The following is a 25,477-nucleotide window of genomic DNA, read 5'->3' as shown; positions in this document are numbered from 1 at the left end:
CAGGAGTCTCAGGTCATGCTAGCGAGGGTTGATTTGCTTCCAGCAGGCTTATTTGGAGTTGACTAGGTAGCTGCTCGGCGTTCGCAGCCCAGTGCTTCTCCTTCCTACTTTTATTTCATTTGTCGTAGTTTCGTAATAGACTATGTTGTCTTTTCATACTCTTAGACGGATTTTAGATGCTCATGACTGGTGACACCCCCGATGTCGGGCTGTGTTTTGTTTTCGCATTTTCTTTTAACTCATTCTGTTTGGGAATTAATGACTGTTTATGAATTATTATAACCGTTAATTAGTTTTGGGGGTTTGTGTCGGTTGGCCTTCTTTCACGAAAGGCGCCATCACAACCGGTTCCGGTTTGGGGTCGTGACACTTTCTATATCAAACACTTTGTGTCTCAAAGAAAATTTGCTACTATACGAGCTCCATACTTATGATTTTGTGAAATGGCTCAAGAGCCAAGCGCAAACATACCTCGAACACTCGGGGACTATCATTGACAGTCAACATATCCGAGTTATCTAAACTCGAATTCATAAGATCTCAAAGAGGCGCCCCTCGATCTATAGGCCAAGGCCATCATTCTCGGGGACTAACACTTCGAACAAATTTGAAGTTTTATTGCGGAATAAGCTCAAGAAGCATACCCAAAGGCTACGGCCAAATTAACGCGGCTCGGAGACGTCCGAATCCCGCAATCACAATAGGCCTTCAAATTCTTTGAAAAACTGGTTAAAAAAGGCTACCCTCGGCAAATAATGAAAAGGGGATTTGATTAAATCAGCCCTCAAAAAACCTTAAGAGGTATCAAATTATCTTAACACAAACGTGCTAAGGCACAAAAAGCAGAAGGGTTTCAATCAATTCGAACCCTCAAAAAAAAACCAATGGGTAAAAAATACATGCTAAGGCATAAAGTAATTTTCACTAAGTATTTTAAGCCAAAAGAGGGGAATAGTAGCCATCTTTTAGAGGTCATATCGGCCCGATCTAAGAAGCCTAAGGGCCAATACACCTAGAGTTTGAGATCTTGTTCTCACTCAATCCGAACCCAAGGGTTCGACTATCCCGAGCCCAAATAAACAATACTTGATTATGGCTCGGGGACTCGTTGTTATCCGACACAAACCCTTAAGGGTCATGGTTTCGAGGAAGCCACCCAAGACCAAAGCATCGAACACCGTTCAAAGCATAAAATTGTGCTAAAAATTTTACAAGGCAAAAGACATATTTATAAAGATCGGGAAGGCATTCAAGAGAAACTTTCTTTTATACATCTGAAAAAGGATATGTATAAAAGACCGTCAAAGGTCTTACAAAAAAAAAAAAAAAATCCTAACTATGCCCGGGGATGGTTTCTCCCTCGGGAGCAGCTTCTCCTTCGGGCTCCTCATCGTTATCGGACCCATCTTGGCTGCCTTCATCGCCATCATCATTGTCGGAGGAGAGAAGCAACCTAGCATCAGCTTCAACCGCTTTAGCTTGAGCTATCTCTTTAGAGAGGTCATAACCTCGAGCATGGATTTCCTCAAGGGTCTCCCTCCGAGATTGGCACCTCGCCAAGTCATTGCTCTGTCTCTCTCTATTGAAGGCCTCCCTTAGCTGCATTTGAGCAGCCTCGGCATCATCCAAGTACACAGCTATAGACTTGTCAGCCGAGATCTTCGCCTCCCCGACTTCTGCCTTGGCCTCAGGAAGCTCGGCTTCGAGCTCCTCGATCCTTTTGGCCTGGGCCAAACTTTTCTCTTTGACACGCCGAAGTTGGACCTCGACCGATAACAATTTGGCCAAGGTAGCCTCTTTCTCCGCAGCAAGGCGGTCCATGTTCTCCTTCCACCGATCGCAGTTAGCTTTTATTTGATCGACCTCCCCTCGGAGCAGCTCGATCCTCTCCAATTTTTTTGCTGCAACTGAGATACTGAAGTATTAGCCTCCATAATCGAATCGAGTAGACCGTACTCTTTCAAATGATATTTACTTGTGCATCTAGCTCGGCTCCTTCCTTACGAGCCTGAGCCAAGTCTGCTCAGGGGTCCCTGATCTCCTCTTCTTTCTTCACATAGAGGCATTTGAGGGCATCCCTCTCCTCAGTAAGTTTCTTGAGATCGGCCTCACACCGGCTCAGCTCGGCTTGGGACTTGTTGAACACTTCCCGATGAAGCACCACAGCCTATGAAGAAAAGAAAGAAGTCGGCAAGAAGAAAATAAGATCAAACATGATAACAGGGAATGAAGTTTACCTGGTTCAGGATGCAATGGGCCTCGTCAAAAACCATCGATGTGTCTAGGTCGGAAACATCATCAACCCCCGCAAGGCAGCCGCGGAATATGTCTTCCCCATCATGGGCCGTTCCCACATCGAGGGTCTCCATTGCTCGAGCCTCCCGAAATTGCCCTTCAGAAAATTGAGGGCCGGGTGTCGAAACATCGATAGTGATTTCCCCATGCAAGTCACTTAGGGCACTCTCTCCCTTCTAAAGAGCCCTACTACCGGACCCTTCGGTCATACTTGCCGTTTGTTCGTCACGGCAGGAAATCTCTTCGGCCCCCGATGACTCGGGGACTTTGCTCGGAGTACCTTCCGAGATCTCCTCGGTTCGAGGATGAGTCTCCTCGACCGTCACCGACCCAGCTGCCTTAGAAGCCTCGACGCTTCCCCTCTTTCGAGGCACCAGCTCACAGCGGCATCCTCCCCCTCTTCTTCCCCATTTCGTAGCTATGGGCTACGCCGACAGACAAAGGAGTAGAGTCATCCTTCGACTTACGAGCCCTACTCTTCTTAGGCTTCGGGGTGTTGGAAGGCGAGGTCCTTCTCATCTTCTTGTCCTTGGCTGGTTTGGGAACCACCTCTTCCCCAGGTGGAGCCGGCCTCATTTTAGCGACGTCTCCGAGGCCTGCGTAAAAGGGAGTCAGGTATATGTAAAAGTAAATGTGAATGTATACGGGGGTTACGCTTAAATGTTCTGGAATGTCAATTTAGCTCGGATTGTTTGTTTTTTTCTAACCTAAATGACTGATATTCGACTGATTGTGAAATTGTGCAGTTTCATATGCGTTAATGTTTGTCTTGATTGCATTCTTTGAGTATTCAGGATGCTTTTACTCGAAGTAGCATATGAAATGATTGAATCATGCTTAGAGTCAGACTAGCATGCATATCCTATTGCATTTTGCTCACTGTTACTTTGGTTTGCTGCCAATTCTGCTCGTCTTTGCTAGTTCATCTGTAAATTCAAATGTCGGCACGCATTTCACCTCAAATGAATTCGGTTAAGAGTAATTGAATGTTAATCTGACTCTAATATACATTTCAACCTAGGGAGTTTTTTGATTAGTGGCATTCCTGATTTGCACATTGAGATCACTTCCTCCATGAAAGGTATTCTTGCGTGTTTCAGTCCGTTAGCCTTTCTGTTTGAAAGCACATGGCATTTTGGGCTTTGCTTCTTTTGTTAATTAGAAGATAAATCACATAGCTAAGGTCCGGGATGATTATTTCATTGCTCTCGAGCTTATTTCGTTGGCTTAATTGAGTTTGAACCTGGAATATTGACAAAGTTGGAATGTCTGTGATTGTCGTTTAATGTTGAATCGCACTGAGTGTATTCAGATTACTAGTGTTTAGATTCATTCACATCTGGTGATATCTTACTGATGGATCTATGTGCATTTAACTTCACTTGTAAACAACAGAAGGTTAGTATTCATGTTTTGCGGAGACAGAACGTGAATTGTTTCTCTTGTTTTCTCTGTGAGGAGTTTATGCTTTGGTGAGGCCTAAGGCGTATATTTCAATATGCTTGTCTGCTTGTGATATCCTAGATAGTCGAATTGTTTTATCAGTTGCCCTTCACGCTGCTTTGTTCCAATAGAAAATCATGTTCTCATGTTCTGTTGATAAGTTGGTGTCATGTGGGTGTTGCAGAAATTTCAATTGAATTTAAGAAAAGGTCCTTCATTTAAATGGTGTTAGTTTGGGTGCTGTGAGTGAGATCAACAAGATGTTAGGTGGCTCTTATCATATTTCAGGCACACCAGTCCTTCTTTATTCTATTTTGCTACTATCTTCTTTATTAGTTTATTGCCTCAGTGTTTGTGTGTCTTTCTGCATTATCTGGCCTTATGGAATTTGTTTAGCTGAATGATTGTTGGGCCGTGGGAGTGGGAGAGGCCGAAGCCCATTAGTAATTGATTTGTTTCCATGCTTAGGTATCTGGCTCGGTCTAATAAAAGGAAAAGTTAGAAGGGAATGAGCATGAAATTAATTTTTGTTTCTTTAGTTTATTTGTTTTGCTTTTATTACATCGTCCGCTAGGAGCATGATTGGGCCGACTACGCTTGGCTAGGCAAAATTTAAGTCTCGGCTTTTATTTCTTTTGAGGTGAGAAGTCGCCCCATTAGTTAAATTTATCCGGGGAATGCCCCGAAGAACTTTGTAAATATTTTGGAGCCCTTGACGAGCATTGTGGAGAAGTCATAGTATAGGTTAGCTTAGGATTTTTCTTTTCTTTTCTTTTCTTTTATTTTCATTTTCTCTTCTTAGGTGGGGACGACCTTGAGCCTCTTTTGTGTTTATTTTCTTTTATGTGTTTTCTTTACCTCTATTCGAATATTTTAAAAGTTAACTAGATCGAGTACGCAACCGTGACTTTCACGGTACTTGGGGAATGCCTAACACCTTCTCCCCGAGTCAAATGAACCCCCTTACCTAGAACTCTGGTGCAGACTTAGTTTTGGAGTCCAAAGTGTTTTAAAAGAAAAATTATTTCTAAAAAAAAAAAGAAAACGGTTACCTGACACACTGAAATCAAATGTCAGGTGGCGACTCTGAAAAGTCCTTTTGAACACAATATTTGTCACTTTCAATTTTGAAAACCCTTTCGAGCTTCAAAAATCTTTTTATTATTTTAAGAGGGTATAGTGAGGTTGAAAAAGGGGTGTGACACAAGAATGTCACAAAATCTGGTCCAAAGGAAGTAGATGTTCTTTGACGTTTGCTACGCCTTGAATCTTCTACACTTGGAGTATTTTCCTTTGGTTCTTACCGAGGTCGTTTAGGTCTTTCACTTAACGACTCGCATTCAGTTTTATACGGATAGATGTTTTCAAAGAATTCAGCATTATCTGATTCCATTACTGTATTAACATAAATTTCAGGATTATCGGATTTATGGACCAAAAACCGACATGCTTTACTGTTTGTAGCATATCGAATGAAAACGCAATCTACAGTTTTTGGTCTGATTTTAACCCTTTTAGGTGAAGGAACTTGTACCTTTGATAGACACCCCCACACTTTGAAATATTTCAAGGTGGGTTTCTTTCTTTCCATTTTTCATATGGAATAGATTGCGTTTTGTTGTGTGGTACTCTGTTGAGTATTCGGTTAGCGTAAGGATTGCTTCTCCCCATAAACTCTACGGTAATCTGGAACTTATCAATAAAGAATTCATCATTTTCTTTAATGTCCGATTTTTCCTTTCCGCAATTCCATTGGATTGAGGTGTGTATGGTGCAGTAGTTTGATGGATAATTCCATATTCCGAACATATTTCTGCAAACGAAGATTCATATTCTCCACCCCTATCACTTCTAATCATTTTGATTTTTTTATTTAATCGATTCTCCACTTCATTCTTGTATTGCTTAAATGCTTCAATTGCTTCATCCTTACTATTAAGCAAATAAATATAACAATATCGAGTGCAATCGTCAATAAAAATAATAAAGTAATTTTTCCACCTCGAGATGGTGTCGACTTCATATCACAAATATCAGTATGAATTAAGTCTAAAGGACTTGAATTCATTTCAACAGACTTATAAGGATGCTTTACAAACTTAGATTCAACACATACTTGACATTTTGATTTATTACACTCGAATTTAGGCAATACTTCTAAATTCATTAACTTCCGCAAGGTTTTGTAATTGACATGTCCTAAACGAATATGCCATAAATCATTTGACTCCAATAAATAAGAAGAAGCTGAAATTTTATTCATACTGTCAACAACCATTACATTGAGTTTGAGAAGGCCCTCTGTGAGGTAGCCTAACATACATTTCATTCTTGCTTACAATAACTTTATCAGGAAAAAAATACACATTTGAGTCCAATCTTCGCAAGTAAAGAAGTAGAAACTAAATTCTTCCTAATAGTAGGAACATGAAGAACGTTGTTGAGTGTTAACACCTTACCGGAAGTTATCTTCAGGAATATCTTCCCATAACCTTAAATCTTGGTTGTTGCATTATTTCCTATGGAAAGCTCTTCTTTGGGACCAGCAGTAGAGTAAGTCGCAAATGCTTCTTTGACAGCACAAAACATGTCGAGTGGCTCCAGAATCAATCCACCGCTCCTTCGGGTTTCCAACTAAGTTGCATTCCGAAAGCATTGCACAGATCATCAATGTCATCATTCTTCTCCACTATGTTGGACTGTCCCTTCTTCTTATCCTTTTTGGGGAGACGACAATCAGGGGCTTTGTGACCAACTTTTCCACAATTATAGCAATTGCCCTTGAATTTCTTTTTGTTCTGCTCCTTAGGTTGTCCAAAAGACCTCTTCCTCTTCTTACTTTTTGGAGCTGTCTCCTCAACGATATTAGCTTCCATGATCGTTGAATTTCCACGAGACTTCTTCTCGGCTGTTTTGTTGTCTTCCTCAATCTTGAGACGAATCACAAGATCTTCCAACTTCATTTCTTTGCACTTGTGCTTAAGATAATTCTTGAAATCTCTCCACGAAGGAGGCAATTTTTCAATCATTGCAGCCACTTGAAATGCTTCATTCACGACCATACCTGCAGCAATAAGGTCGTGAAAAATAAGTTGAAGCTCCTGAACTTGGGTTCCAACAGTTTTTGTTGTCTATCATTTTATAGTCTAGAAACTTGGCAACCACGAACTTCTTCAAGCATTCATCTTCAGTCTTGTACTTCTTCTCAAGTGCATCCCATAATTCTTTCGAAGTATTCATCACACTGTACACATTGTACAAGTCATCCTTTAAAGCGCTTAAGATATAGCCTTTGCAAAGAATCTGCTTGTTTCCACGCCTCAACAATCATGAATTTCTCGTTGTCCGGCATGTCCGTAGCAGGTACTGGAGGTTCTTCACTGGTGAATTTCTGCATACCAAGTGTGGTAAGCCAGAAGAACACCCTTTGCTACCATCCTTTGAAGTTGGCTCCAGAAAATTTTTCCGATTTCTTGGCCGTTGGAACAACAGTCCGGGTTGACGAGGCTATCGTTGTTACGCAACAGTGGAAGAAGAATTTCCGTTATCAATTGCCATTTCTCACTGTCAACAACAAAAGAGTTCAATTAATGGCAGAACCAGAACAGTAAACAATACTGTAATTAAAAATAAACAGTACGTATGATAAATAAAAACTGAAGTTTTTATATACAGTTTCACAAAAACGATGAAGCTTTTATGTTCTTCAAATCATTTTGTGAATTTCAATACTCTGATGAAGTTTTTATATCTTCAAATCAGAATAATAAAATTCAGAAGGAGTAGAAAACCACACAGGTTTTAATCTCCAATACAAAATATGATATAAATATAATTTCCTTAAGATTGTTATCCAATGTATTACCGTAATAACCAATAAAAAAAACATGAAACTTTCTGAAATAGAAACAGAAACAGAAAGTTAGTAGAAACAGTATGTCAAAATAATATCTGAAGATAATTTCGGAATAAATCGAGCCCACTGAATACACAGTGTGTCCTTAAGAAAATTATTCCCCTCAAGTACCCGAGGTGCTGGAATATATCCTCCCAGGATAGAACGATTTAACTCACCAGTGTATTGATACCAAAAACTCCGGTGAACTTCAAACCACTCAATGGTCGTTAAACACACTGGAAAATATTATGCAGAAGAAGAAAAAGATAATCAGAAAATTTAGTAAGTAAAGATTCTAGGATTCAAGACATATTTATAGACCATTTGGCACTGTTTCTGAAAAGGTTTGCAACCTTTCAGAAACAACCATAGATGTTGGAACAGGTGGGAAGAAACATTGCAAGAAAAACAGAAAACGGATTTTTAAAATAATCCGGGAAAGAAAACGGACCGGACCGGGTTATGGGTTATTCCGGATTGAAGAGCAATTGTATATATACCCATCAAAAGTCTTTTCTTCCTCCAATATGGGACAATGTCCCTTTGCCAAGGAGGGAAACTCAAATATTTCATTTTCCCTCCATTTTTCATTCACCCTCTCTAAGCTGCATCAAGCTTAAAAGCCTAACAACTACTGTCTAAACTTTGAGTCTTAGGGTGTCAATCAATACATATATATAATATATTATTTCGAAAATACCGAAGGCGTGCCACTTGCCGTGGCCAATTCTTCTTGAATTTCATCCCCGGGGCGCGCACACAAAAAAAAAAAAAAAAAAGAAACCAAGAAAAAGTAAATAAAACCAAAAGAAAAGGAAGACAAAAGTAGTGGCAGCTGAGACTATTTCCTCAATTAAGAGCAAAAGAATTGTCGTTAAAATTTGAATGAAGATTTTGAATCCATCTATATACGCAGAACAGTTCATGATTGGACAAAGTATTTGTTATTGCATGTAGAAGCCCCACATATTTGAGACTTTATTACTGAAAGGTGCTGTACTATGACTAATTAGCTCAGGAAAAAGAAAAGAAAAAGGAATTTTTCCTCCTTAAGATCATTTTTTGCAACTCCTAAACTTGACCACCATCATACCCATCCAAAAAATGACTCACTGACCAGATCTAGTCACATAAAGTCTACGCCTTTTATTTTTCTTATTTTATATATCTATCTTTAATACTTTTTAATGTATCTATATATATAGGGTAAAAAATATGCGCATCTAATTCAAAATGATAAAATATGGGTAAGTACATTAAATATTCATGTAATAACTCACTTATGAAGAGGAGCCTGTAAAATTATTTTCGTGTGATTTATATGTTACATGTTCGAACTGTGAAAGTAATGGTGGAACTAAAATTTTTACTAAGGGGTATCAAAATATAAAAAATTAAATATACACGAAATTAAGTAGGTTCTACATAAAAAGTTTTTTAATATATTTGCACAGTGTAATTTTTCGGCAAAGGGTGTCGCCTTGGATGCATGTGGTTCCACCACTGCGTGGAAGCAGTCATTAATGCTTTTATTAGCGTAGACCGTATATAATACCCCTCGAGGTGTAGCCTTTCCCCAAATCCTACATGAATACGGGAAGCTCTGTGCACCTAGCTGCCCTTTAATATAACTCACTTATATATACATTCCTTATATTTTAAAATTAAACACTCTTATACAATCAAATCTCTCTATAACAGTCTCGTGTGTTCCGATATATTTTGGCTGATATAGTGAAGTGTTATTATAGAGGATATATATTATAATATGATACAAATATTGGTTGACAAGTGAAGGTTGCTCAGTTGGTAAAGCACCTCAACCCACGGCCGTTAGGTCCTAAACATCAACATGCAGTCGGCTAAAGGAGAAGAAGCGAAGACCGAGTCTTACGACTAAGCGCCAGTTCACTACTAACTATACACTTCAGTAGTATGAATTTTGAGTTTAATTAATGCTTAAGAAAACAATTGAAAACAGAAAGCAGCCAGCCAGTCATCCATTGCCAAGAAAATTAAACGTGTTTGACCATTTAATATCATTTGGTCTTACTAACGCCTTTTTAAAATGGAGGACCAGCTGGCATTCGCCCACTCTCGTTCCAATGCTTATATGCCAATCGACCAACCAATTTTATATTTTGTCCTTTTCATTTCCTTGTTATTTTTATCTTAAGCGCCAAACAAAAGCTAGCAAAAATTATTGAGGGTGTGTTCAATAGTATGACAAGGTTTACTAGGAAATGTTTTTACAATTTTAGTATTCCCTCGATTTTAATTTATATAGCACTATTTTCTTTTTAAGTTGTACTAGAAATGATATCTTTCCTTTTTCTAGGAATAATTTACCTTTTAACCTTTTCAGTTTGCTCTTAATCATATGATTTTATAGCCATACAAATCTCATGTCGTATTAAAAATCAAAATTTTCAATTTTTTTATATTTTTATTAAACTTTATGGACAACCAAATGTTTCATACAAAAGAAAAAACGGATAAGTATTATTACAAAAAAGAAACTATTTGGACATAAGAATTTTTTCACTTTTTTCGATTTTTTTTTCTTTTTTCAAATCAGTATTTGACCATAAATTTTTCAATTTTCATTTGAAGATGAATTTCAAAAATTTGATAAACTTCAAAAAGCTGTTTTCTCAAAATTTTCACTCAGAGCACTATAAAAAATTCAAAAACAACTCAAAATTTTATTCATGTCCAAACACATTTCTAATTTTCAAATACCATTTTCACTTCAAAAAGAATTTTACTTTTTTTTGAAATTATACAATTCTTTTGTCCAAACGCCCACTATAATGTCATGTCTAAGAACAAGTTTTGTCTTCGTTTTCCACCGCCACTTGCATGGCGCGTTGGCGACTTATTCTTTCAAACAAGAACCAACGTAGTAACGTTAATATAAATGTCCCGCTGCACCCAAATTTACGTAGCAAACAAACTATAATCTGCAAATCAAAATCAAAGCAAAATTAAAGAAAGAAAGCAAAAATGCCTTGTGCAATAGCATTAACAAACTCTCCAATCTTCTCACCATCTCAACAAACACCAAAAATACTTTCGCCATTTTACTGTAAACCATCATCTCTATCATCGCCAGTAAATCGCAATTCGTTTCATGCATCGTCGTCTTTATTATCTCCATCACCAAAATCACCTCTATCGCCGTTGACTTACAACAGAAATCTCAGAGAAGAGGCGGAGAGGGAGGTGGCGGTGTGTTCCACGTCATCATCGTCGTCGTCGACGATTTTGAAGAGGAAAAGGCCGGCGAGGATTACGATTCCGATTTCGTCGTTGAGTTTAGAACAGGTTGATCAAACGCCGAGGGAAGAGATTAGTAGGTTAGATGAAGTGGAAGTTGAAGGAGAAGGATACTCTGTCTATTGTAAAAGAGGGAAAAAAAGAGGTGAAATGGAAGATCGGTATTCGGCCATAGTTGATGAATCTAAGGACGGCTCTAAACAGGTATAATACTTATTTGCTAGAAATGTTTGCTTATCTCTTACTACTTTATTTACAGTTCCAATTTAAGATTTCTGAAGAAGGATTTAAGTTATATACACTGACAGTATAAAGATTTCCTGGCGCTTTGATCGATTGTTTATTAGTTATCATTTTAACTAGCTAAGTCATCAATTAATGTTTATCCTGGCGCTTTGATCGATTGTATGTTAGTTATCGTATATGACCTGATTGTGTAGTACATATAATTTAAACTCTTTGAAGAATAACTTATCACTTATGCCTATATGTATTGATGGGTATCACAATCTTCAATTGAGAATTCCAATATTGGGTAGTGAATTTTGCCTAAAGATGGGTACATGGTAGTTTTTGAATGTTGATAGCTTGCTTGAAATGATATAGGTCCAAATAGAGCTGAATTGATACTGCAAAAACTTGTCCCAAAGTTTGTCATTTATAAGATTAAATTAAACTGGTAAACAACACGATTCAAAATGAATAAATAGAAGTTCAACTCCATTAAACAAAATTTATTGAAGCGTAACCATCTCATCTAAAAGCTTAAAATGTTAGAGAGAGCATACTTTATTTACTTAGTCATGTCTTCGGTAGAGTTAATTAACTCAATTACTACTTTGTTGCATATAATAAGCATAGGTAAAGAAAATTTGATGAACTGGTGTAATACTTACAAAAAGCAATATTCCCAACTGAATTAGATATATTTATTTATTTCACGTGATATATTCCTATGCTGAGTGTTATTTACCCTTATTTTAGGCCTTTTTTGGTGTATTTGATGGACATGGCGGAGCAAAAGCGGCCGAGTTTGCAGCAAAGAAATTGGGCAGGAACATTATAAATGAAGTAGCGTTACGGAGTGAAGACGGACTTGAAGAGGCAGTTAAAGAGGGTTACCTCACTACAGATACAGACTTCCTAAAGCTGAATACAAATGGAGGGAGTTGTTGTGTTACAGCACTGATACAAAATGGACAACTTATTGTCTCAAATGCCGGTGATTGTCGCGCTGTAATGAGCAGAGGAGGCGTAGCAGAGGCGCTCACAGTCGATCACCGGCCTTCTAGGCAAGATGAAATGGAAAGAATTCAAAGCCTGGTAAGAAACAATGACTATTTTTCAAGAACATCGATTGTGGAAATGCTGTGAAACGGAATTATTTGAAACCGTCTATGTTATATACTTATGTGTTTTTGAAAATTTATTTGCAGGGTGGATATGTAGATTGTTGCCGGGGTGTGTGGAGAATACAAGGATCTCTTGCTGTGTCAAGAGGAATAGGAGATTCCCATCTTAAGAGATGGGTAATAGCTGAACCAGAGACAAAAATATTGAACCTTGAACCAGAATGTGAATTCTTGATCCTTGCCTCTGATGGACTTTGGGAAAAGGTATGTTAATTTGAATGGTAGTACTAGAATGTATCTTTTGAAGCTGTGAGTAAAGGGCCGGCTAGGGAAGGACCGCATCCCTGGGGGTATGATGTGGACAGCCTACCCTAATGCAAGCATTAGTGGCTACTTTCACAGGTTGAACCCGTGACTTATAGGTCACACGAAAATAACTTTACCATTGCTCCAAAGCTTCCATTCATCTTTTGAATTTGAAGCTGTGGATAAATCCAAATTCTCTAAGTTTAAATTGTGTAAAGAGATTGGGAAATTGGGATCTAAATTTTCCTTTTGTATAATATTTTTCAGGCTAGTAATCAGGAAGCAGTGGAGCTAATTCGACCTTTGTGCATAGGTGTTGATAACCTGCAGCCATTATCTGCTTGCAAAAATCTTGTTGATTTGGCAGTAATAAGAGGATCCTCTGATGATATAAGTGCAATGGTCATTCAACTAAGTCAATTTGTTCAATAAGCAAATGCTAGGAAGAATTAATCTGCTTGAATGATGAAGTAGCTGGTGTTCAGGTTTTGGTCACTTGCAAAACCATGGAAGTTCACAGGCTAAATTATCAGATATTTTGATTCTTAATCAAGTTTAACAGGTATAGTTATTAGTGTCATATGTAATTTGCTGGATAACTACAAATGCTAAGGTCACGAGTTAGAGTCGTGGAAGCTGTCATTAATGCTTGCATTAGGTTAGACCGTCTACATCACAGCCCTAGGAGTGCAACTCTTCCCGGACCCTGGTGAATGGAGAATGCTCTATGCACCGGGGTGCCCTTTAACTACAAATGCTAAGGTGTTAGAATTAGAGGGCAATTGTTGATGAACATATGTGTGTTATCTACTAGATTCCTTGGATCATCTGAGGTCAATTCAATTTGGATAGGCTTAACAGGTTACTTGTTAGACACTAGTTTTGGAAGCAAATTATTTAGACTATAGAAGGCATGATTTTCCTGTATATTTTCCCCCATTCCGGGATGACTTGTAAACCTTAATTATCAAATTTAGATATGAAATATTAGAATTTAATGACTTATGACCTTTTTGCTTTATTTTATTAAAGGTTAAAGTCCTATTTTAAATATGAGTTTATTTTTAAGACGTGCTTATGAAAATTGTTATAATTAGGTGCACAAAGCAAAACTCTAGAAAATAAAGAATAAGAAGAACAAGAGCAACTCCAACTGAATTTGCTGAAATTTTGTTCATAAAAAGTAATCGAATCCTATGCCAAAGAAGATCAATTGAATGTGAAAAAGATAAAGGAAAAAAATATAACTTGTCAAGTGCGTAAATTTTACGAACGATAAACAATGTAACAAAACATAGAAGAGAAAAATAAAATCTGAACATGAATGAGAAAAATCACAAGATTATTTTGTACCAAGTGCGATTTAAATATGCTGAGATTTTGTTCGCAAGATTTTTCATAAAAAGAAAAGAAACTTGTTAAGTGTTAACTGCATAAATTCTATGAACGATAAGACAATGTAATTAGAAATAGAAGAAAGCAATGGAATTATGTTGAATGGGAAAAAGCAACAAAATTACTTTGTCAGAAGTGGGATTTGAACCCACGCCCTCTCTCGAAGACCAGAACTTGAGTCTGGCGCCTTAGACCACTCGGCCATCCTGACTGAATGTTCAAAGTTCGAACCCATTCATATTAATAATAATAATAACACAATCAGAATTAATATTGGGTATATTCTCGTCACATTAACAAGTTTAATATTTTTACATTATCAAGTCATCTAAAGATAATCAAATATATGTACAACATATTACCTTCATCCAATTTATATAGTATTGTTTAACTGAGCAAGTCATCTAAAGGTAATTAAATATATGTACAACATATCCCCTTAGTCCCAATTTATATGGTATTGTTTGAATGAGCATATAGTTTAAGACAAAAAAAAAATACTTTTGAATCTTGTTTAAAAAAAAATAAGCCATAGATATTACTAACTATTCATAATAGTGAAGGATAATTGACTATTCATAATAGTAAAATTACTAACATAAAAAATTATATAAATAGTCTAATACTTCATGTTAAATTACACTGTGTAAAAAATTTATTTACTCATTGATATAAGATAATGGAAAATTTACGTTGTACAACCGCTTTCAAAATAATAATCGTATATATATATATATATATATATATATATATATATATATATATATATATATATATATATATATATATATATATACACACATTCTGTACATTTTATAAAAAAATTATATAAATTTTATATACTTTTTCGGCTATCAAATATAAATAATTTTTGGGACGAGCTAAAAGTGATAATACCCTAACATAAATCCATTTAAATTTTTGTCTTATTTGATAAGTTCAATAAGTAGCAAGTATTTTCAGCTACATATGTGTCTTTTTTCCTTTAATTCGTTCTTTCAGATCCCATTATCCCATTTCATTAACTTTAATCTTTTTTTAACAAAAATTAACTTTAATCTCAATATTTTCTTTTTGACACGGACGCACACTAGAGAATTCAAATTAAACCTCTTTACCAATTCATTATTTTTTTCCAAAACGAAAACTCCATTTTCACCATCGTCGTATATTATCACTTCCCCACTCCTTCTCTCTCTTCAAAAGAACTCCTTTCTCTCTCTAGATCTCTTTCCTCTCGGAGGATTCCGAGGGTTTCTTCTTCATCGGAGATCTTCCATTCGCAATCCCCTACAGATCTCGCCGTCATGGCGGCCGCTAATGCTCCGATCACTATGAAAGAAGCCCTAACGGTAGACTATTATTCATGTTTAACTTTTTTTTCCAACGATTTATTGCAATTTCATATTGACAGTTTAAAATTGATTGATTTTCCTACTCTTACTAGTGTTTCACGTGTGAATTGTTGCTTAGTACTGTGATTTGAGTTTGATTGAAGATCTGAAACCCTAGGCTATGATATTGTCTTAAATATTTGAACTTTAGTTTCTATCTGATACTAGAATCTGGATTTAAATTTTTATTTTAATACGTCAGAAATGTAGCTCAGAACTTTGATATTAGTTCATTGCCAGATCTGAATCCTAGGTTATGATATTATTTTGAATTGAGAACTTTATGTTTCTATAGTGAATTTAAAATCCAGATTGAATTTAGTATTCTTATTAGTATTTCTTGCAACTTGGTACAAGCTAAATGTAGCTTAGAACTGTGATTATTTTGTTGCGAGATCTGAGGCCTTGGTCATGATATTATTTTGGATTGATAACTTTAGTTTATATTTGAATTATAAATCTAGATTGAATTAGGCATTTTAATATGTCTGAAATGTGGCTTAGAACTGTGATATTAGTTCATTATAAGATCTGTGACCTCAGTTATGTCTATGTGAATTTAAAATCTGGATTGAATTCGTATTCTTATTAGTGATTTGGTAGCTTAGCATGTGTGAATTGTGTCTTTGAATTGTGATATTACTTCATTACCAGATCTGTGACCTATGTTAGGGTATCATTCTGGATTGAGAACTTAAGTTTTATGTTTATCTAAAATCTGGCTAGAATTTCATATCTTTATTAGTGTTTTATGCAAAATATCATGTGTGAAATGTGGCTTAGAACTGTGATAAGTCATTACCAGATGTGTGACCCAGGGTATGATATCTTTTTGGACTGAGAACTTAAGTTTCTACATGATTTTTAAATCTGGACTGAATTTCGTATTCATGTAACTTTTTCTGTGAACATAGTATGTGTGAAATGTGGTGTGAAACTACTTAATTACAGATGCAACCTAGGTTATGGTATTGTTTTGAATCTAGAGAGCAAGAGTATATGCGAATTTAAATATATGACTGAGATTTCGTATTCTTGTTAGTGTTTCTGGCAACTTAGCACGTGAGAAATGTGGCTTAGTTCATTACCAGATCTGCGCCTAGGTTATAATATTCTCTTGATTCGAGATCTTAAGTTCTATTTGAATTTAATGTCTGGAATTTTGTTTTCTTATTGGTGTTTCTGGAAACATAGCACGTACAAAATGTGGCTTAGAACTGTGATTTTAGTTTATTCCCTGATCTGTGACTTAGGTTATGATATTATCGGGAATTGAGAACTACATTTTCTATGTGAATTTAGAATCTGGATTGGATTTTATGTTCTTATTTGTTATTCTGGCTGCTTAGTACGTGTGAAATTTGGCTTTGAATTGTGACATTATTTCATTACTGGCTATAGGTTATGATATTATTTTGTATTAAGAACCTGAGTTTCTGTGCACCCAAGCCCTAGTGGTCAATGTAGTGGGGAGGAAAACCATGAGTGTCTTAGAGCCCATTTGGCCGAGCTGCTAAAAACTGCTAATTTTGAAAAGTATGTTTGTTCAAAAGTGATTTTCGAAAAAGTACCTTTGGAGAAAAACAAGTTGTGTTTGGCCAATTCATTTGAGAGGTGCTTTTTGCAATATCTGATAAGCAAATTGTGTTTAGTCAATCTTTTCAAAAAGTACTTTTTAGCATCAAATTACAGAAAAGGACAGTAAAAGTTTACTTTACAATCAATATTATGTAAGACATATTTATTATAAAATAATTTGATTAGTTTTTATTTTTATTCAGTTAAAATATAAAATATAAAGTAAAATATATATTAAAGATTTTAAACAACATAGTTATGCAGAATAATAATATTGGGTATCTAGTATTAATATTTATGGTTTAAATGATGAATTAAATATATCAAAATACATCATTAATTCAGTATACATTAAAAATTTACTCCATAATTCACTATCTAAATGTAAAAGAAAGATTTATTTATAATAGAGAGACTGTTCCAATGAGTAATAGTAGAAGGAAAAAGAAGTATGGTTGAAATAAAAAAGAAAAGAAAGGGATGATAGAAACAAAAAGAAAAAGGAAAAAGTTAAATTAACGAGGGATTTTATGGTGAGCATATTTTTGTCTCGAAAAAATTAATTTTCTGCTTCTGCTTCCACCAATAAGGTAGAATTTGTAGCTTCTTCCCAAAAGTAGAAAATTGCTTCTGCTGCTGCTCAAAAGTAGTGTCTTGGCCGAACACCTTAAATTTTCGAAAAAGTGCTTTTCTGATAAAAAAAGTACTTTTGGCCTACTAGAAGCCTGGCCAAACAGCTCTTACATTCAAATCTCGGCGGAGGCAAAATACCAGTAGGGCGATTTCCTTCCATCTGCCTAGCTTTTGGTGGGCAGAATAACCCGGTATCGTTGAAGTAGTTGAGGTGCGTGCAAGCTAGCATAGCCACCACTACCATCCAAAACAAAGAACTTAAGTTTCTTTACGAACTTAAAATCTCTTCCTATTCTTAGTAGTGTTTTTGACAACTTGGCACGTCTGAAATGCGGCTTCGAACTTTGATATCAGTACACTACCAGATCTGTGACCCACGTAAGGATATCATTTTGGACTGAGATTTTAAGTTTCTTTATGAATTATATAGCTAGATTGTATTTCGTGTTCTTATTAGTGCTTTGGCTTCTTATCACATGTGAGATGTGGCTTAGAACTGTGATAGTTCGTTGCCGGACTGCGAGCTAGGCATTGAGCCTTTGGTTTTTATTCAAATATAAAGTTTGGATCGAGTTGTGTTCTAATTAGTTTTTTTGACAATTTAACGCGTGTGGAGTGTGGCTTAGAACTATGATATTAGTTCATTCCCAGATTTAAAATATGGATTGAGTTTTTCTTGTGTCTGTCGGTGTTGCAGTTGCAAAGTATAGGGGTTAATCCGCAGTTCATCACGTTCACCAATGTTACCATGGAATCAGATAAGTATATATGTGTTCGGGAGACTGCACCGCAAAATAGTGTGGTGATTATTGATATGAACATGCCTATGCAGCCATTGAGGCGTCCAATTACGGCAGACTCTGCTCTTATGAATCCTAATTCCAGAATTTTGGCTCTAAAAGGTATTTGATATTTGCTAAGAATTTTTAATGGTTGTATTATTAGCTCAAGTTATTGTTTCATATAAAGTTGCGGTGACAATTTCAGACATGCTAGTGCTATTTATTATTTGCTGACCTGTTAGGTTTGTTGGCTTATTCAGACTTTCTAGTGAAAAAGATTTCCTTCCCCTTCTTATTCATCATCTTGATATGCAAAAGAACTTGCAACTAGGCAAAGGACGACAGGAATGACAGCAAATGTACTTTTGGTTATCAAATTAATAAATAAGGGACACAAAGTATAAATCAGAGTGACAGAAGTAGTATGCGCAAGTCATCGTTCTTCACTTTTAGGGAAATGGTGAAAGGACTTCTCTGCCATTGCTGATTTCTTATTCTGTCCTTATATGTTTGCTGATGAAGCAATCGTCTCTCCTCTTTCCTCTTGAAGCTCAAGTCCCAGGAACTACTCAAGATCACTTGCAAATTTTCAATATTGAGGCAAAGCAGAAAATTAAATCACATCAGATGCCCGAGCAGGTAATAGCTCTTTTATTTGATTTGTTTGCTAGATTCTTTTAGCTGCAGCAGTTCTTGACATCTGATCCTTTAATGTGCATTATTTCATATAACTTTAAATCTGTTGTATGTTCAGGTTGTTTTCTGGAAGTGGATTACGCCAAAGATTTTAGGTCTTGTCACACAATCCTCTGTGTACCATTGGCCAATTGAAGGTAAGGTTTTCTTTTTGCTCTTTCGTCTTCGCTCTTAACATTGCTGGCTTTTCTTCCTCCTGTTTGCCTGGAGAAGCTCTGTTTTTTCCTCTTATTACTGTTTTCACAATTTTTTAATGGTTGACTGTCTGCCCTTAAGAATCCCTAATTCTCTTTGTACAGGTGATTCTGAGCCTGTGAAGATGTTTGATAGAACAGCCAATCTATCTAACAACCAAATTATCAACTATCGATGTGATCCTTCAGAGAAATGGTTGGTTTTGATCGGTATTGCCCCTGGTTCACCTGAGGTGTGTACTGTTGTTATGCTATGTCGCTAATGGAAATCTTAGTTTTGATGTATACTTTGTGTACCAGATTTTGCTTCTCGCACCAATACATTCATTGATGTCGTTAGGAAAGGGGGAAACTGGGAAAAGTCATGTAGGGTTGAATGGCTTCTTACCTTTTGTAATTCATGTGATTCTTACGTGTGTGTGTTGCATCATCACCCCTCCATTTGTTGTAACATACATAATGGCCAATTTGGCCACATTCAACTATCATGCTGCAAGAGTTTTCTTCATCTCTATTTTTGGGGGGAGTGGGAGTGGTGGCAATGCAAGAGTTTTATTGCTGGACTGTTGGATGTTTCCAGTTGCAGCAAGTCAAAATGACCATCTTTAGTTTTGAAAATCCTTTTGACAATATGGCAGGGATTTGGGTATTAACAAGGTTATTTCCACTACCAAAAATGGACCAAAAGAACTTTAAGCTCAATAATATGTTGCCGTTTGATCTCTGTTATAGATATGTTTAATCATGATATTTGTTCTTGTTCTGGTGATTCCTCATAATTTTAATATTCAGTGAAGATTTACTATTATCATTTGGCTTACCATTTTGATTGGTACTGTTAGAGGCCCCAGCTGGTCAAAGGGAATATGCAATTGTTTTCGGTGGATCAACAACGCAGCCAAGCTCTTGAGGCTCATGCTGCATCATTTGCTTCATTAAGAGTAAGAAAAGCTCCTCCAAACAATTTCCCCATTTCCAATTTGTCTGGTGGCCTTGCTTCCACGTTTTCCTGCTCTGAGTGTTGTATGCTTTAATCAGGTACCTGGAAATGATAAGGATTCCATACTAATTTCTTTTGCCTCGAAGACCTCAAATGCTGGACAGGTTACATCAAAGTTGCATGTCATTGAGCTAGGCGCTCAGCCAGGTGAGTACCTCCTTTTTTTTCCTTTTCTCTTTTCATGATTAGTTTAAGTTGAACATTGTTTTACTGACTTTCTGCAGAGAACAAGTCCGATATGACTCTGGTCGTTTTTCTAATGAGTTGAAAATTTGCAGGGAAACCCTCTTTTTCAAAGAAACAGGCAGATCTTTTCTTTCCTCCAGATTTTGCTGATGATTTCCCAGTTGCCATGCAGGTTTGTTTTCTCCCTGTCTGTTATCTGTGCTTTGTCTTTTCTTTTTATACTAAAAGAATCCAGCTTCTTGTAACACAGTTCCTCTGTTACCTCTGCAGATATCTCATAAGTATGGTTTAATTTATGTCATCACAAAGCTCGGGCTTCTGTTTGTCTATGACTTGGAAACAGCTACCGCAGTGTACAGAAATAGGATCAGCCCAGATCCTATTTTTCTGACTTCAGAAGCTTCATCTATTGGTGGTTTCTATGCCATCAACAGACGTGGCCAAGTGTTGCTAGCCACAGTAAATGAAGCAACAATTGTTCCTTTTGTCAGTGGCCAAGTACGTATGCTTTCGTATCTTTCTGGTGTCATGTATATTTCTGTAGATGCATTTCAAATACTGTATAATTTGGTAATCTATGACCGTGAAAGACATAAAATATAAATTTTGTTGCAGTTGAATAATCTTGAGCTTGCTGTCAATCTTGCCAAAAAAGGAAACCTTCCTGGTGCTGAGAATTTGGTAAGTTAAAATCCTGTTTCTCTAGGCACTATCTTTTGAATTGATTTCTTGATTGGATGGAGATTGGAGTGTCAAATGATGGGATCTCTTGCCTCTGAAAACTTTTCATACTTCTAACTAGTATGTGCTACAAATCATGGTTTTTGCTCTTCAACATCCATCTCCTTTTTCTAGATCAAATGTGGACTTAGTTAATTGGTTGTATTGATATCATCTTCTAGAACAATATTTGACAAGGCTAATGACTTTAAATTACCTGAACTCTTACTTTGACTGTTGTGGTTAGTAATTGGTAAATTTATTAAAAGCAGTGGTTCTGATGGATTCAGCATGTTGAGAGTTTGTTGCTGTCTGCTATTTACAATGATCTCATATCTTATTAATTTTGTATTGCATCAGGTTGTCCAGCGCTTCCAAGAGTTGTTTGCTCAAACCAAGTACAAAGAGGCTGCTGAGCTTGCTGCAGAATCCCCACAAGGCATACTCCGTACACCGGATACTGTAGCTAAATTTCAGGTATTGGCTGTGTTACCAAGTCATGTTGTTCCCTATCAGATTTATTGCTCTTCAAGGTTGCCGAGAGTCCCAAAATCAATTTAATATGTGTCTTAGTTTCTTATCTTGTGAAAAGTAATGTGTTATGTTATCTTATTTGCAGAGTGTGCCCGTTCAAGCAGGGCAAACACCTCCTCTGTTGCAGTACTTTGGTACACTTTTGACAAGAGGGAAGCTCAATGCTTTTGAGTCTTTGGAACTTTCACGACTTGTTGTCAATCAGAATAAGAAGAACCTCTTGGAGAACTGGTTGGCCGAGGATAAGCTAGAGTGTAGTGAGGAACTTGGCGACCTTGTGAAGGTTACATTTTTTCTGTTGTCTACTACTTTCAGTTGGTTTCTTTTTCTGCAAGTAGCCCGTTGTTTAAGAATACTGACCGCAGTAAGCTGTTTTGTCGTAGACTGTTGATAATGACCTTGCCTTGAAGATATACATCAAAGCAAGAGCAACACCAAAAGTTGTTGCTGCTTTCGCTGAGCGCCGGGAGTTTGACAAGATTCTGATATACTCGAAGCAGGTTAGTGATGCATCTTTTGCTGTGGTCATTACTGACTACTTTTTATTTCTCTGAGCTTTAATCCAGTTTTAGACTGTGTCATATCCTTCTTATATAAGAACATTCAGAGATTCGATAACTCATTGTTTTTTCTTGATACAGGTTGGATATACGCCTGACTATTTGTTCCTTCTTCAAACAATTCTTCGATCTGATCCTCAGGTATGCTGGGAATGGTTTTACAAGTCATATGTTTATCAGGTCGCCTTTCTCCAGTCTTCATGCAGTCAATTTAACGGGATTAAGTCATCGTTTCAATATCAAATTGTCTTTGACATGGTGCAAAATTTTGCATGCGTTTTTTTTCTTTGAGGGTGTATCTCATATTCAATGCTCACTTACGAAATATTGTTCTTACATTGGAAACGTTGCATCTTCTTTCTTAAGCTAAATGAAAACACAGTAATCGGACATGGTGCTTAGTCGAGGATGAAGTCAAATAAGTTTTTGTCTTATGCGCAGGGTGCTGTTAATTTTGCGCTCATGATGTCCCAAATGGAGGGAGGTTGTCCTGTTGATTACAATACAATTACTGACCTATTTCTTCAGGTTAATTTACTGTTTAATGATGTTTAATGCACTGATTGCTGTTTAGAAGCCTTTTACAATTTTTATGAGGTGTAATATTCCACCTGATGATGATTCTTTCTTTCTTTTTTGACATCAGAGGAACCTGATCCGTGAGGCAACAGCATTTTTGTTGGATGTTCTGAAACCTGACCTTCCAGAGCATAGTTTTCTGCAGACTAAGGTTTCTCTCGCTTCTCATTAAAGAGACATCTTTCTGCTCATACATTTCGCTCAGGCTGTAACGTTCTTCTATACAGGTCTTGGAAATCAATCTTGTGACTTTCCCAAATGTGGCTGATGCTATATTAGCCAATGGAATGTTCAGTCATTATGATCGACCACGAATTGGTCAACTTTGTGAAAAAGCTGGTCTTTACATTCGGGCATTGCAGGTTTACTGGTTTTCAACATTTTTGACTTTTAACTTCCCCTAAGATATGACTAGCAAGTTGGCTGATTTTGTATGTTTCTGCAGCACTACTCTGAACTACCTGATATCAAGCGTGTTATTGTTAATACACATGCTATTGAGCCTCAGGTTGGTATGCTCCGGTGATCGTATTGACTCCCTCTTGATGGTTGTTGGGTGTTTATTTAGCTATATCGTTTGTTTCAGGCTCTGGTTGAGTTCTTTGGGACTCTCTCACAAGAATGGGCGCTTGAGTGCATGAAGGACCTTCTGGTGATCAATATCAAAGGCAACCTTCAAATAATAGTTCAGGTATTCATATGGTGTTATCTTATATTATTTGTGAAGTGTCTGCTAGAAATATGCACCAATGATGCATTATTGCTCTTTGGGAATTGTGACGTACTTGTAACAGCATACCTGATTATGCTTGCGTTAATATCAGGTTGCTAAAGAGTATTGTGAGCAGTTGGGTATTGATGCCTGCATTAAGCTTTTTGAGCAATTCAAGTCTTATGATGGGTTATACTTCTTCTTGGGATCGTATCTGAGTTCCAGGTGTGTACTGATGTGACAGGACATTTTGGATGGGCTATTTTTAAGTGTTGGTCAATAAATGACTTTTTTGGGCCTTGTGCAGTGAGGATCCTGATATCCACTTTAAGTATATTGAGGCAGCTGCCAGGACTGGACAAATCAAGGAGGTTGAGCGCGTGACTAGAGAATCTAACTTCTATGACCCCGAAAAGACAAAGAACTTCTTGATGGAAGCCAAACTTCCTGATGCCCGACCTTTGATTAATGTTTGCGACCGCTTTGGTTTTGTTCCTGATCTCACACACTACCTGTACACTAACAATATGCTACGATATATTGAGGGTTATGTTCAAAAGGTTGGTATGACTTCTGTGTAGTGCTTGCTTAATTGAAGTGTTTCCTAACATGTGAATTACAAGTTTTCGTCCTCTATGGAACAGGTCAATCCGGGAAATGCTCCTTTAGTTGTGGGACAGCTTCTAGATGACGAGTGTCCTGAAGATTTTATTAAAGGCTTGATCCTTTCTGTTCGTTCTCTGCTTCCTGTTGAGCCCCTTGTGGCTGAATGTGAAAAAAGGTTTATGTTTATCCCTGTCACAACAATTTTAAGATTGTCATGTTAAATCTCTGTATTAAGCTTATCCTGTTGGTTGTCAGGAACCGGCTCCGACTGCTTACACAGTTTTTGGAGCATCTTGTCAGTGAAGGAAGCCAAGATGTGCATGTACACAATGCTCTTGGTAAGATCATCATAGATAGCAATAACAACCCGGAGCATTTCCTCACGACCAACCCATATTATGACTCACGTGTTGTGGGTAAATATTGTGAGAAACGAGATCCGACCCTTGCTGTTGTTGCCTATAGGAGAGGGCAATGTGATGAAGAACTTATTAATGTAACAAATAAGAACTCTCTGTTCAAACTGCAAGCCAGGTTTGTTTTTGTTAGTCTCCAACTGTTGGTTTATCAGATTTTTGAAGATGAACAAACCATATTATTATAATGTTTTTAGGTATGTTGTTGAGAGGATGGATGGTGATCTTTGGGAGAAAGTTCTTACACCTGAAAACGAGTTTAGAAGGCAGCTTATAGATCAAGTTGTGTCCACTGCTCTGCCTGAAAGCAAGAGTCCAGAACAAGTATCTGCAGCTGTTAAAGCTTTCATGACTGCTGATCTTCCCCATGAACTGATTGAGCTTCTTGAAAAGATTGTGCTCCAAAACTCGGCATTTAGTGGGAACTTTAATCTGCAGAATTTGCTTATCTTGACAGCCATTAAAGCTGATCCATCTAGAGTTATGGACTATATCAATAGACTTGATAATTTTGATGGTCCTGCGGTCGGGGAGGTTGCTGTTGAAGCCCAACTCTATGAAGAAGCTTTTGCAATCTTCAAGAAGTTCAACTTGAATGTTCAAGCAGTCAATGTTCTGCTTGACAACATCCGCGATATAAATCGAGCTGTGGAGTTTGCGTTCCGAGTTGAAGAAGATGCTGTTTGGAGCCAGGTGGCTAAAGCTCAACTCAGAGAGGGATTAGTGAGTGATGCTATTGAATCATTTATTCGTGCAGATGATGTCACCCATTTCTTGGATGTCATTCATGCTGCAGAGGGTGCAGATGTTTATCATGATTTAGTGAAGTATCTGCTGATGGTAAGGCAAAAGACTAAGGAGCCCAAGGTTGATAGTGAACTCATTTATGCTTATGCTAAGATTGATCGATTGGGTGACA

General features: G+C 37.0%; 2 protein-coding genes and 1 non-coding gene across 3 annotated transcripts in view; 2 read left to right on the top strand and 1 right to left on the bottom strand.

Moving 5' to 3' along the window:
- LOC109225192 (probable protein phosphatase 2C 25) lies at positions 10,583 to 13,578 on the top strand. The gene is made up of 4 exons (XM_019389780.1): positions 10,583 to 11,119; positions 11,900 to 12,238; positions 12,352 to 12,531; positions 12,841 to 13,578. The coding sequence occupies exons 1-4, from the start codon at positions 10,643 to 10,645 to the stop codon at positions 13,003 to 13,005; spliced, it is 1,161 nt and encodes a 386-aa protein (XP_019245325.1). The 5' UTR covers positions 10,583 to 10,642; the 3' UTR covers positions 13,006 to 13,578.
- On the bottom strand, positions 14,096 to 14,179 carry TRNAL-CAA. Its single transcript has one exon. It is a non-coding gene; the product is annotated as a tRNA-Leu (tRNA).
- LOC109225191 (clathrin heavy chain 1-like) overlaps positions 15,100 to 25,477 on the top strand; it is a 15,317-nt gene continuing 4,939 nt past the window's right edge. The window contains exons 1-24 of the mRNA XM_019389779.1: positions 15,100 to 15,320; positions 18,271 to 18,475; positions 18,906 to 18,994; positions 19,110 to 19,188; positions 19,351 to 19,478; positions 20,088 to 20,186; positions 20,284 to 20,392; positions 20,524 to 20,603; positions 20,702 to 20,929; positions 21,047 to 21,112; positions 21,512 to 21,628; positions 21,771 to 21,968; positions 22,069 to 22,185; positions 22,327 to 22,386; positions 22,687 to 22,773; positions 22,892 to 22,975; positions 23,052 to 23,186; positions 23,270 to 23,332; positions 23,411 to 23,515; positions 23,649 to 23,761; positions 23,844 to 24,096; positions 24,181 to 24,317; positions 24,398 to 24,676; positions 24,756 to 25,477. The exon at positions 24,756 to 25,477 is cut by the window's right edge and continues 281 nt beyond it. Of these exons, the coding sequence (XP_019245324.1) occupies positions 15,276 to 15,320; positions 18,271 to 18,475; positions 18,906 to 18,994; positions 19,110 to 19,188; positions 19,351 to 19,478; positions 20,088 to 20,186; positions 20,284 to 20,392; positions 20,524 to 20,603; positions 20,702 to 20,929; positions 21,047 to 21,112; positions 21,512 to 21,628; positions 21,771 to 21,968; positions 22,069 to 22,185; positions 22,327 to 22,386; positions 22,687 to 22,773; positions 22,892 to 22,975; positions 23,052 to 23,186; positions 23,270 to 23,332; positions 23,411 to 23,515; positions 23,649 to 23,761; positions 23,844 to 24,096; positions 24,181 to 24,317; positions 24,398 to 24,676; positions 24,756 to 25,477 (3,598 nt within the window). The 5' untranslated portion in view covers positions 15,100 to 15,275. The remainder of the gene's footprint in view (positions 15,321 to 18,270; positions 18,476 to 18,905; positions 18,995 to 19,109; positions 19,189 to 19,350; positions 19,479 to 20,087; positions 20,187 to 20,283; positions 20,393 to 20,523; positions 20,604 to 20,701; positions 20,930 to 21,046; positions 21,113 to 21,511; positions 21,629 to 21,770; positions 21,969 to 22,068; positions 22,186 to 22,326; positions 22,387 to 22,686; positions 22,774 to 22,891; positions 22,976 to 23,051; positions 23,187 to 23,269; positions 23,333 to 23,410; positions 23,516 to 23,648; positions 23,762 to 23,843; positions 24,097 to 24,180; positions 24,318 to 24,397; positions 24,677 to 24,755) is intronic.

This window comes from Nicotiana attenuata, chromosome 5, assembly GCF_001879085.1.
Source record: "Nicotiana attenuata strain UT chromosome 5, NIATTr2, whole genome shotgun sequence".
NCBI classification, from domain to species: domain Eukaryota; kingdom Viridiplantae; phylum Streptophyta; class Magnoliopsida; order Solanales; family Solanaceae; genus Nicotiana; species Nicotiana attenuata.
The sequence above is the reverse complement of the archived record's forward strand: the minus strand, read 5'-3'. Positions and strand labels throughout refer to the sequence as shown.